The 11,454-nt window shown below is 46.8% G+C and overlaps 1 protein-coding gene across 1 annotated transcript; it reads left to right on the forward strand.

The window, feature by feature from the left end:
- Positions 1 to 4,070: 4,070 nt before the first annotated feature.
- Positions 4,071 to 11,099, forward strand: LOC119506925 (serine/threonine-protein kinase MARK2-like). Its single transcript, XM_037799932.1, has 5 exons — positions 4,071 to 5,897; positions 6,907 to 7,019; positions 7,172 to 7,232; positions 7,595 to 7,683; positions 11,067 to 11,099. Exons 1-5 carry the CDS (start codon positions 4,253 to 4,255, stop codon positions 11,097 to 11,099), a joined length of 1,941 nt encoding a protein of 646 aa, XP_037655860.1. The 5' UTR covers positions 4,071 to 4,252.
- The last annotated feature ends 355 nt before the right edge of the window (positions 11,100 to 11,454 follow it).

Below are 11,454 nucleotides of genomic sequence, written 5' to 3' on the forward strand. Positions count from 1 at the left end.
TCTATACTCAAAAACCTCCTTTAAATTTTTCTCACAGTGTGCTGCTTAAAGGGAAAGCTACCTTTTAAAAAAAAACACTTTGGGAAAGGCTTTTTAAAAAAGTCTGTACAACTTGGAGACTGCTGGGAGTCATGGACTTGGAGAAAATTGTATTAAAATCACAAAGTGTATGGAGCCAAGAGGCCACAGAGAGCTGATGAAAGAGAAGTCATTTCATTTGTGTTGGCCAAAGGCACACCATGATTTTCAGCTGCCATTTCTGCAGCTAAGGCAGAACGGTTAACCCTTTTAGTAACGAGCTACCTGCTCAAATCTGTGGTCTAAAATTCACTGCTCAGAGAAAGATGACCTTTGTGTTCAGGCCACAAGACTACCTCCTGGTGGACAGACATGACAAATGCAGGGAAAGCGGGGGAGGAGTCAACACAAAAGGTGTTTGGGTTTTTTGGTTTGTGAGTACTGAATGGCAAATCTCATAGTTAATAAGTAGCAATGCAGGGGGTTAATGTTGCTTTCCACCTCTATATGTCTGTGTTCATCCAAACAGCACTAATTGGTGCTGGTCAGTTTACCAAGGAGGCTGATGGGTGTGTACCTGGCAGTGAGGTGAGGGTGTGCACCCATCCCACCAGGTCAAATAAGACCCAGAAGCTGAGAAGGTTTCTGAATTGACTCTGTGGCTTTCCTGCTTGTGCAGGATGATGTCCATTCCTCAATCAGAAGCTGGTTTAACCAGTAGTTTTTATAAACATTGGAAAGCTCCATCCCTCCAGGCTGAGCCACCAAAAACTCCAATTTGGTGTGATGGAATCAAGAAGGATTGGCTACATTTTTATAGAGTTTCTGAGACTCTTCTGGAAATGAGAGCTGTTTGCTCCACTGAATATTAGTTTCTTTTCTGTTTTTTGAGACAACCAGAGGTTGAGGTGAATGTCAGTGAATTCTCTGAGAATGGTGAAAACTCTTGATTTTGCAAAATTGTCTAATGTCATTATAGGCATGCAATCTAATTTAAGCCCATGGGGTTGAAATGCAATGGCCTGTCCTTCCTGCTCTTCATATGTGTATTTGTGTCTGTGTTGGGGGGTGGGGGGTCAGTGCTTGGAACTGGACTTCAGTTTTGTCAGCCTCTGACTCTGGCCAAGGGCACAAGGGAAAGCACAAACTTTCAAGTATTGACTTTTCTTTACTTCTCAGTTCACTTTTGACATCTGTTATTTTGCCAGGGATTTAAAAAGCCATATGTGTTTGATGCCACTTTTCCTGAAAGCAGGGTTTTCCTAGATCCAAAATCTGGAAATAAATTGCCATTTAAGAAACATCTTATTTTTAATAATATTTCCTAAAGATTTTTGTAGTCCACTAACTAGAAGTGTTATTTGTTCAAATTAAGGGACTTTAGTGTAAAAATAGTTCAAATTTTATTTAAGGGAACAGAATATGTGAGTTTAATGAAGAATTTACTATTCAATTTCTTCCCCTAGAAATCTTTATTATTACTTAGTCCAATTCTTGTTACTCCTTTTACTGAAAGTCGTACCATTGTATTTCCTTGAAAAATATTTAATAGATGAGGCTTTTTCCTATTCTGGATTGTCTTGTGCCCCTCCTTCCCCAGCCTCCCTGAAAAATTCAATATAGTTTGATTAAAGCTCAGTGACTTGAGTCAGTACAGATCCATTCCTTGCAAATCGGTGTAGTTACCTCAGTTTTCCTGATGAAACTAGGAGATAACTAAATGAGTTAAGGTGAAATAAGCATAATTTATTTTACTAAATCTTTGTGGATATAACCACAGATGGCACTGATAATGCATTATGTTATCAGTCTCTCAGGGAAACAGTAACACTCTTTAGGTTCTAGATGATACTGAGATCTTTTACTGTTCACCTTAATTTATTGACCTTTTAAAAATAAGGTCTTTTTTTTTCTTGTTATACCTCATATCTACAGATAGTTGATAAGTGTTTTAACAGACCTAAAGACCCATGAAACTGTCTTTTGAAGATGACTGAATTCTGTCCAGCTATCCTCTGAGTAGTGATTACTTTATAAATGTGAGCTTTGGTGAGACAGACCCGGTGTCGGTAGGACCAGTGCTGGTGACTGTGGAACTGGTCATCTCGGGGAGGTTCATAGGAGACCAGAGATCTAGTGACACATCTCTCTTCTTATAAAATGATGCTTGAGGGAGAGTGGAGCCTGATGATCTTTCTGGAGTCCTTCATCTCTAAAAATTATTTGCTTGTAGTTTTCCCAGTAGCCTGGCCTATAGCAGAATACTCAAAAGGATTGTTAAGAGTTAAAACTGAGTTATTGAAATGATAGGTTTGGCTTTATTGACTTGATGCTTTTGGAGTAGAGAGAAATTGTAGAAAAGATTGTGAGATAGAGATATGGCATGCTTTATTTTAATGTCACTTAGCCCAAGCATATTGTACTAAAAGTTAGTGGGGGAATGATTTGATAATATAATGTTAGCTTTATTCCCTGAAGATTAATTTAATATGTAAAATTGGATCTACTATATATTTTTGAAATTATTTGCTTGGTAGCAAGACTCTAAATGATTCTTCTTTCACTTATAGTGTGTCAGAGCTTTTGGAAAACATGGACTTGAGAAACCAGTTTCATTTGTTAAAAACACTCGGTGCAGCTCAGAAGAGGCACGCAAGCTGATGATTAGATTGACCAGGCACACTGGCTGGAATTGAGTAATAAGCAAAATTAATTGATACCTGTTCATGATTTAACAAAACACAAACGTATTTTTCTCTTTTTTTGACAGTTTTACTGCATTATAATTGGCATACTATAATCTGTACCTTTTTAAAATGTACAGTTTGGTAACTTGAAATATGTATATATTTATGAAACCATCATCACAGTCAAGATAATGAACATATATCTACCACTCCCAAAAGCTTTCTCTTGTGCCTTTTAAACCCTTCCTTCTGCTCCAGAGAACACACCTGGCATGGAGTTACCCATAAGTTTAGTTAGGGGCTTGCACTACACGAGACGATTTTTCCAGATGGCAGTGGGTTGGGAAAGTGCAGTGTTCCACCATTCTGTGCAGAGAGAGAGAGAGAGGAGAGAGAGGAGTGCCAAGGGGAGGGGTCTTATAAATTTCATGACAGTGGAGTTCCTTGCAAGATTTAGTTACAACAGTTTCTTTTAAAATTTGGTTACAGGCCCTGGGTCCTGATGTTACCTAAATTGTTCCTTGTTCCATTTCACAGGCTAATATAACTTGAATGATTCTGTTTTTAGTAAATACTGACAGCATATTTACTTAGTAGCTGGTTCCAGTTTTGTAGTACAATGCAGAGTCTCCTTCATAGAGCTGCTTCTTTGCTTAAGCATATGCATAAGTATTAGTACTTTGAAGTCAATTAAAAAGTGCACACATTACAAATACAGGAGAAAGAGCATCCTACCATAGGTAACAAGGATCCCTGAAAATTTTCTTACTGAGACTGTATGTAGATTTCTGGTCTGTGTTTCCTGTAAGTTGATCAAAATGTCTGGGAAAAAATGACTAAAACTCTTTGGATCTTTGTGTTTATTTATTACTTGATGTAATAAAGCTTATGTTCATTAACCAAAAAAAAAAGCGTCCAGGGTTTTTGAGACCGAAAAGTAAGGAGGAGCCACTGTGGTTGATGCACAGACTGGCTTGGCTGGTTATGATGACCTCACAAGGAGCCACTGTTAGAGGCCTCTGAGCCCCTATATAAGGCCCTGCATCTTTGGTTCGTGGTCCGCTCACCCAGGAAGCTGTTTTTGGTGACCTGTGGCACTAGGACTAACCTTAGCTCGTTTGTATCTTGTTCTTGTGGTTTTTTGTTTATTTTGTTTGTTTGTTTGTTTGTTTGTTTGTTTTCCTTAGTCTTTTTGTTTTCCTTATTTTTCCATCTTTTTTTTATTTTTCCATTACTTATTTTTCCTCAGATTTTCTTTTGTTTTTCCTTTTTGTTATATTTAAATTCTTTTCCATTTTTGTTTTTTCTTTTGTTTATTTTTAAAATAATTTCCTTTTCCTTTTTCAGTCCTGTTCTTTTCTGTTCTATTTTTATTTTAATTTTTTGTTTTGTTCCTTTTTTTCCCTTCCATTTGATTTCGTTGTTTATCAGTTTATCTGGTAGACTTCGGAAGAGTGTTTTTGGTGATTTTGACCAACTTGTCACCACCTCTTCCATCTGAAAGTCTACACCGAGCTACCGGGTCTCCAGCCGGGCAGTAGCTCACTATGCTGCAGGCTCTCTCAGCCATGCATGCTGAGGAGGAGACCCGCGTCGGGAATTATCGGTTCCTGACGACCATCGGAAAGGGTGGCTTCTCTCAAGTCAAACTGGCACGGCACCTGCCCACCAGCCGTGAGGTCGCTGTGAAAATCATGCGGAAAAGCAAGGCCGACTCCACCAGCCTCCGCTTGCTTTCACGAGAAGTAAGCATCTTAAAGACACTGAGACACCCGAATGTCATCCAGCTCTTTGAGGTCATCGAGCATGACGAGTCGCTGTACCTCTGCATGGAGTACGCCAAAGGAGGAGACCTCTTTGACTACCTAGAGGACCAAGGCCCTCTGGGAGAGCGGGAAGCCAGAGCCAAATTTAGGCAAATGTTATCGGCCATATATTACTGCCACAGAAAAGGCATTGCCCACCGGGACCTAAAACCCGAAAACTTGCTCCTGGATGCCAGCGGGAACATAAAAGTAGCCGATTTTGGGCTAAGCAGCCCCTTCAGCAGCGGCCAGATGCTGGCAACCTTGTGCGGCAGCATCCCTTACGTTGCCCCTGAAATACTGCTGGGAAGGAACTATGACGGCCCCGCCACGGACGTGTGGAGCTTGGGGGTGATACTCTACACTATGGTGAGCGGGGATGAGCCCTTTGATGCCAACAGCTTCCGTGACCTGCGGGATAAGGTACTGACTTGGCAGTTCTGTGTCCCCTCATACCTTTCTGTGGACTGTGCAATCCTCATAAAAAAATGTCTTATGGTAGATGCCAGTAAGAGAGCCACCCTCCAGAACCTAATCACTGACCGTTGGGTAAATTTGGGCTATAAAGAAGCATTAACGCCCTATGTGGAGCCCCTCCCAGATTGCGAAGATGTGCGGCGCACTGCACGGCTGCTGTCATTGGGGTACAGTACCGAAAAAATCAGGGAATCCCTAAGCAAAGAACAGTATGACGAGATCATGGGCACATATCTGCTATTGGGCAGTCAGGGGCAGGAGGACTCTGCCATCCCCCTGCAGCCCCAGCCCTCACCTGTTCAGAAGTGCAGTCGCTCTCCATCCCCCAACCACGAGGAACATCAGGGTGTGTCTGCTGAGCACATGCAGCACAGATACAGTGAGCCCGTGATCCTCCCCTCATACTCCTTCCTGAAAAATGGACAGGAGGACATGCAGTTCGAGTCCAGGAGGAAGGCCTGGAGCACAGCCAATATTCCTGCCAGCCCCCTTCCAGGCCAGGACGGGGGGAAGCCCACCACTGTCTCCCCCAGAAGCGGTCAGCCATGCGCTCTCCGTCCTGTAGAGAGGATCAGGCTGGAGCAGGCCGTCATTCATGAGGTCAGTGAAAGACCAAAGGTAGCAGAGGCAGGAGCCTTCAGAACCACTGCTGCATCCGTGGAAGGCCTGTTCCCGCTCCCCCTGCCCCAGGAACCCCTGATGGACACGGTGCAGCCCAGCCCGGCATCAGGGCTCAGCCCCAGGGAGAATCCCTCGGAAGGGCCCCAGCCCAGCACAGGCCCCCAGCTCGGCCCTGTGGCCTCACCCTCTGCCCACAGCAGCTGCAGTGGGGAGGGCCACCCTGAAAGGACCAGTTCCCCCCGAGGTGTTCCCTGGGGAAACTCTGTTTCTGTGGGGCAGCGCCACTTAGGTGAGCAGCAGAATGTTCCCTGTGAGGCACGGCCAGCCTCCCCTTGTGGTGACAAGCAGGGCAGGCGAGGGGCTATGAGGAAGTTCTTGCAATGCATCTGCAGGGGTGCTTGCTTGGGATGTGCCAGGGGGAAGCAAGAGAGAGGGGAGAGGAAATACCAAAAGGAGAGATTCTGTCAGGAGGATCAGCCACGCTCAAGGTATTTTAAGTTAGGGATGAAGATGATGAGCTCCCTGGATCCACAGGAGATGCTGGGTGAGATCTGCCGAGTGCTCGATGCACTGGGCTGTGAGTGGGACCTGGCCGGGAGCTACAGGCTGCTCTGCATGTGTGGGACACCGGGCCAGGAGGACTTCGTTCAGTGGAGGGTGGAGGTCTGCAGACTGCCGTGGCGGGGTCTTCATGGGGTCCAAGTGAGGAAAATATCTGGGACCTCCAGGGCCTTCAGAAACATTGCCGCCAACCTAGAGAAATGGCTTCAGGTTTAAAGGGTGGGAGACGACTGGGAGACAAGAGGAGGGGCCTGTGGGCCCTTGCTGCCACGTGGCCGCTCCGCACACCACCTGGGTGGAACTCCAGAGACCGGATACAGGTCTTTAATCTCCTTGGCAAAATTTATCCCCTAGGACTTTATTCTTCCAGATGATACTGTACATGCAATTGCTTCCTTAATTTCCTTTTTGGACTGTTCATTGCAGCTTTATAGAAACAAAACGGATTTTTTTTTCTCCCAGACCCACTCACCAGCCCCCACTCACCAGTATATAAACTGAAGGACAAATGGTGTTCATCGGTGGGAAGACTTACGGTGTAATGTCTGTAGAACATAGGGCAATCCACTCAGTACTATCTCAGATTTCTCAAAAGCATTGTTTTTAAGAACTGGAAAAGCGGATCTCCAAATTCATACGAAATTGCAAGAGACTCTGAATAGATAAGAGCATTTTTCAGAAGAAGCAGCGACTCGGAGAAGTGACGCCCCCTGGGTTCTGGTCCTCTGTTCTTCCAGTGTGGTGGCGAGGGCCAGTGGCCCTCATCTTGTCTCTCACGTTGTCTCCCGGGAGCCTGTTAAAGCAGAAGCTCCTTAGTGAGTTGGTGGCAGTGTTTCTGAAGGCTCTGGAGGTTGTGAACTCCTCCTCAGTGGAACCCCGCTGAGACCCCACCAGTGCATCTTCACGCCTCCATCCTGCCCTGCTCAGCTTCCCCCAGCCCGCCATGACACATGTCACAGTGTGGGGGTGGTTCAGGTCCCACTCACGGCTGTTTGTGTCCAGCCACTGCTGATCTCCCACAACATCTCTGGCTTCCATGGGCTCGTGATCTTCATCCTCAATGGTAAGTCTAGTGAGTAAGACAGTCTAGGCACCTTGGCCTCCTGTGGATTGAGTATCTCCCGTAGGTATTTCCTTTGAGTTTCCTTCTGGTCAACTTGACATGCATATTTCTGCATATAACTGGAAGGAAAATCCCATCAGCCCTACGCTGGCCCCGGCTGTTGATAGAGCAAGAAGCTGGGTTCCCACTGCAGGGGAAACTCTCCTGTCCCCCCTACCTGTGGGAGCTGCCCAGCACAGACAGAGCTCTCTTGCAGCTCAGCCCAGGGATCAATGGTCCTCTTTGGGGTTCCATTCCTGCTGTTGCTGTTGTGGATGAGCGGGAGGCCACTGGACCATGCTGCAGCCTTTGCTGGATCACAGCCCTTCCTTGTGAGTATTATGGGGCCATCCAGAGTCTCCGATGCGGTGTTGTGAGCTCTGCTGCCACCTGTCTCAGTTTCCTGGTGCTGGTGAGTGGGTCTGGGAGAAAAAAAAAAAATCTGTTTTGTTTCTATACACTTGCAATGAACAGTCCAAAAAGGAAATTAAGGAAGCAGTTGCGTGTACAGTATCATCTGGAAGAATAAAGTCCTAGGGGATAAATTTTGCCAAGGAGATTAAAGACCTATATGCTGAATACCACAAAGCATTGCTATATGAAATTAAAGCCATACGTATGTAAACTGAAGGACACATTGTGCTCATGGGTGGGGAGACTTCTTACGGTGTAGTGTGTATGGAACATAGAGCAATCTACTTAGCACCATCTCAGATTTCTCAAAAGCATTATTTTTAAGAATTGGAAAAGCAGATCTTCAAATTCATACAAAATTGCAAGAGACTCTGCATAGATAAGATCATTTTTCAAAAGAAGCAACTAGGAGAACTCACACCTCTGTATTTCAGAACTTTCTACAAAGCTCCTGTAATCTTACAATATTGCACTGGCCTAAGGACAAGCACATAGTCCAAAGGAATAGAGTTGAGAGCCTAGAGATCAACTCAGACATCCATGAGTAATTGTTATTTGAAAAGGATTCCAAGCCCATTCAGTGGGACAACTGCATGTGTACATGCAAAAAGTGAAGACAGATACCTCCTTTCAGCTATGAACAAAAATTAACTCAAAATAGATTGTTGACTGAATATAAGACCTTTGTCAAAAAAACTTAGGGGAAAATGTAGGAATAAATCTCAATGACCTTGTATTAAACAGTGGATGTGATATCAAAACCACAAGCCACAAAAAATGTAGGTGAATGGTACTTGATCCAAACTAAAACATTAATACTTCCAGAGAGTATCAAAATGTGAGAAGACAAGCTACAGTGCTGGAGAAAATAACTGTAAATGGTATATCTGATAAGAGTTTAGTTTCCAGAATATATAAAGAACTCCAACAACTGAACAACAAGACAATGTGGAAGAGAAAAAAAAAAAGAAAATGGCCCCAGTCCTTCCCCAGGCAACAAGAGACAGCATAGCATCTCTGCCGAGACTGAGCCACATCAATCGACGTCTCCAATCAATATGCTAAGACTACTGAGAAGTACACAGAAAACAAGTCACCTGTGGAAGGCCAGAGATGAGGTCAGTAGGCCTGGAGCCCAAGCTACGTGCCTGCAAAGCCCCTCCTTTTCATGGAGAGGAAGACCACCACCCCTCTTTCCTCAGGGAACAGGGACCTCAACACCTGCACAAATCAAAGTAGGAAATCCTCACTTGGACTCCATCCAGAAAAGACATTCCAATGCAGCCTGTGGCCAGGGCTCTAGAGCTTCTGGTTTTGAATCCGAAAGCAACAAGTGAGAAGGGATGCTCCCACCACATTTGGTGGGCAGCAGAGGCAGTGACTGAAAGATAAGACCACATCAAGAGGTCAGGCTGTGCTCACTAGACCTTCCATGGACTGCAAGGATCACGGGCTCCACAGAGCACAAAAAGGTGATGCCAGAGATTGGCAGGTGCTGGATGCACAGCTGTAGCTTGGAGCCAAACAATAAAATCTGTCTGCTGGGCATGTGCAGCACACCGATCTGCAGGACTTGGGGCACCGGAGGATGGAGATGAGCAGATGCTGTGACAGACCTCCGTAGTCTCGGAAAGCATTGACTCCAAAACTATGCAAGAGCCTTCAACTTCCAAAGGTTGTGAGGAAGCATCTGGGAGAGCAGAGGATGGGACTGCAGACACCAGCTGCCAAGTGGACACTCACCCCCCCAGGGGGCTGCAGAGACTGTCCTGGTGTGTTTCCCCTGCTGCCCTACTCCCCTCTCCTGCCCTTCTGCATCTTTTCATCTGTTTCTAGGAGAATGGAGTTGGATAGGGAGACAGAAATTGAATTCAAATGAGAACAGAATCTTTTTCTTCAAATCTACCTTTAACAAGGAGGTCCGCCACCCATCTGATGCATTTGGAGAGAACCCAAGGTCGGCAGGACCAAAGGAACACTTTTTAGCGAGCAGCAATAAGGCTCAGGTATGCTCCCATGGAAAGGTGTTGGCAAGGAATCCGGAGGAGGGCTAACTAAAAGGCATCTTCTGTGATGGCTTGGGGAGCTTGAGTTGCCGTGACAGGCCCTCATTTGGAGTAGCGGGTGAGCGCTGCATGGCAGAAACAGGGAGGCTGCTCGTCATACACCAGTTTGCTCCCCTCCTGGTCCTGAGGCTTATGGAGGTTTGGGGTCTCTCCCTTCTCTTCCCCTGCCCAGAAATGCCCTCTCCCATCCTGTCCCCTATGACCATCCAAGGAAGTGGAAAAGGGGAAGGGGTTTCAGGGCTCTTCCACAAACCCAGTTGTACAGAGAATTTCCTCTGACAAAAAATTAAGAATAAAACACCTTTTCAGGGCCACTTCTTTCTGGTCCCAGGGAGAAAGTGGAGACTATCTCTGGGTTTCCTGTGAGGCTGGCTCAGGGTGGAGCACTGTCAGTTCTAATGGAGTTCCTGTCAGTCCTCTCCAGCTCCCTTAGGCTTCTACCCTGTCCTCCTTCCATCCCCTCCACATGAACCATCAGCCTGGCCTGTCCTGACCTCAGGACCCTCGGCTCCATGCCTGGGCACCTGTGGACTTGGCCCAGTGCAGTCCTGAGCAGGTGGGGCTGGCAGGTGCTCTGGGCTTCAGAGGTGAGGGTGAGGGGCTCTGAGCACCCTCCATACTGAACCCCGTGTCCTGCCTCCTTCCCCAGACCTGGGCATGTTCTTGCCCAAGCCTCTGAGCCTGGGTTCTTGTCCTCTAAGGATCCTGTGCCCTCACCTCCCACAGCCCTCCTGGGTAGATGGTGGTGGCCCAGGCTGGGAGTGGGCAGCGGCTGCAGGGCTGATGGGCTCCTCTAGTCCCCCAGGAGGCTGCTCGGGTTGCTTCTCTCCCTGGTGCAGGGACACTGAGTATCTCCTCTTCCGGGAGACTCTCTGCCTGGGACACCCCGTCCTCCTCTTCTCCAGGGGATGTCTGCAGTGGTTATTCCAGCGCTCCACACAGTGGCTTCCCCCCACCCCCACCCCACTGTCCCCTCTCTCCGTTTCCTTCCTTCCCTTCCTGACTGGGGTCCTCCCGTGGGCTGGCTCACAGGCGGGATGAAGTAGCTCCCACCTGCTCCCCTCGGGGCCACTGTGGCAGTGGGTGGTTGTGGGCACTCAGCTGGCAGACACCACAGGGTCCTTGCTTATTTCTCTGGTATTTTGGTTTTGAGGTGTTGGGGAAGGAAGCCATACACCGACATGCTGCCATCCTTACCTGAGCTGCGCCTTTATTTTAAAGACATTATTTTTCCCTTCAGTAGTTTGTTTGTTTGTTTGTTAATGAGAAGCCCTAACCCGTTCATCACACGCCCTCTCCCCGGCTCTCGGTCCAGGCTCTGAGGAAGGTCAAGCTGCTGGGAACGTGACGGGGCCTCGCCACCCCCAGCCGTCAGCTCCATCCCCACCCTAGACATGCCCTACCCCCTCCCTTCCTGCCCCGTGGAAGTGCCCAATGCTCCGAGGGTCCCGGAGGGCACAGCTTGTCTCCTGAAGTGGGCGGGGGCCAGGGGTACCCCAGCAAGGTAGAGAGTCAGCATCGGCTTCCCATCCTGCCCTAGCTTCTCGGGGCTTCAAACATACAATATGGATTTTTTGAAAAGAAAAACATTGTTGGACTTTAGACCTCATAGAGACTGTTTTTTTAATTGTTACATATATTTATTAAAGGAGTACTTCAGGTAAAAGGAATAGGTTTACTGATACTTATAATCCCATTAACAG

Source organism: Choloepus didactylus, chromosome 12, assembly GCF_015220235.1.
Source record: "Choloepus didactylus isolate mChoDid1 chromosome 12, mChoDid1.pri, whole genome shotgun sequence".
NCBI classification, from domain to species: Eukaryota; Metazoa; Chordata; class Mammalia; order Pilosa; family Megalonychidae; genus Choloepus; species Choloepus didactylus.

Bases quoted from the DNA above. Each gene is read 5' to 3' on its own strand.
- LOC119506925 (XM_037799932.1), top strand. From the start codon at position 4,253: ATGCTGCAGGCTCTCTCAGCCATGCATGCTGAGGAGGAGACCCGCGTC. The intron at 7,233-7,594 runs GTAAGTCTAGTG...GCTGGATCACAG, and splicing joins CGTGATCTTCATCCTCAATG to CCCTTCCTTGTGAGTATTAT. The intron at 7,684-11,066 runs GTGAGTGGGTCT...CTCTCGGTCCAG, and splicing joins GTCTCAGTTTCCTGGTGCTG to GCTCTGAGGAAGGTCAAGCT.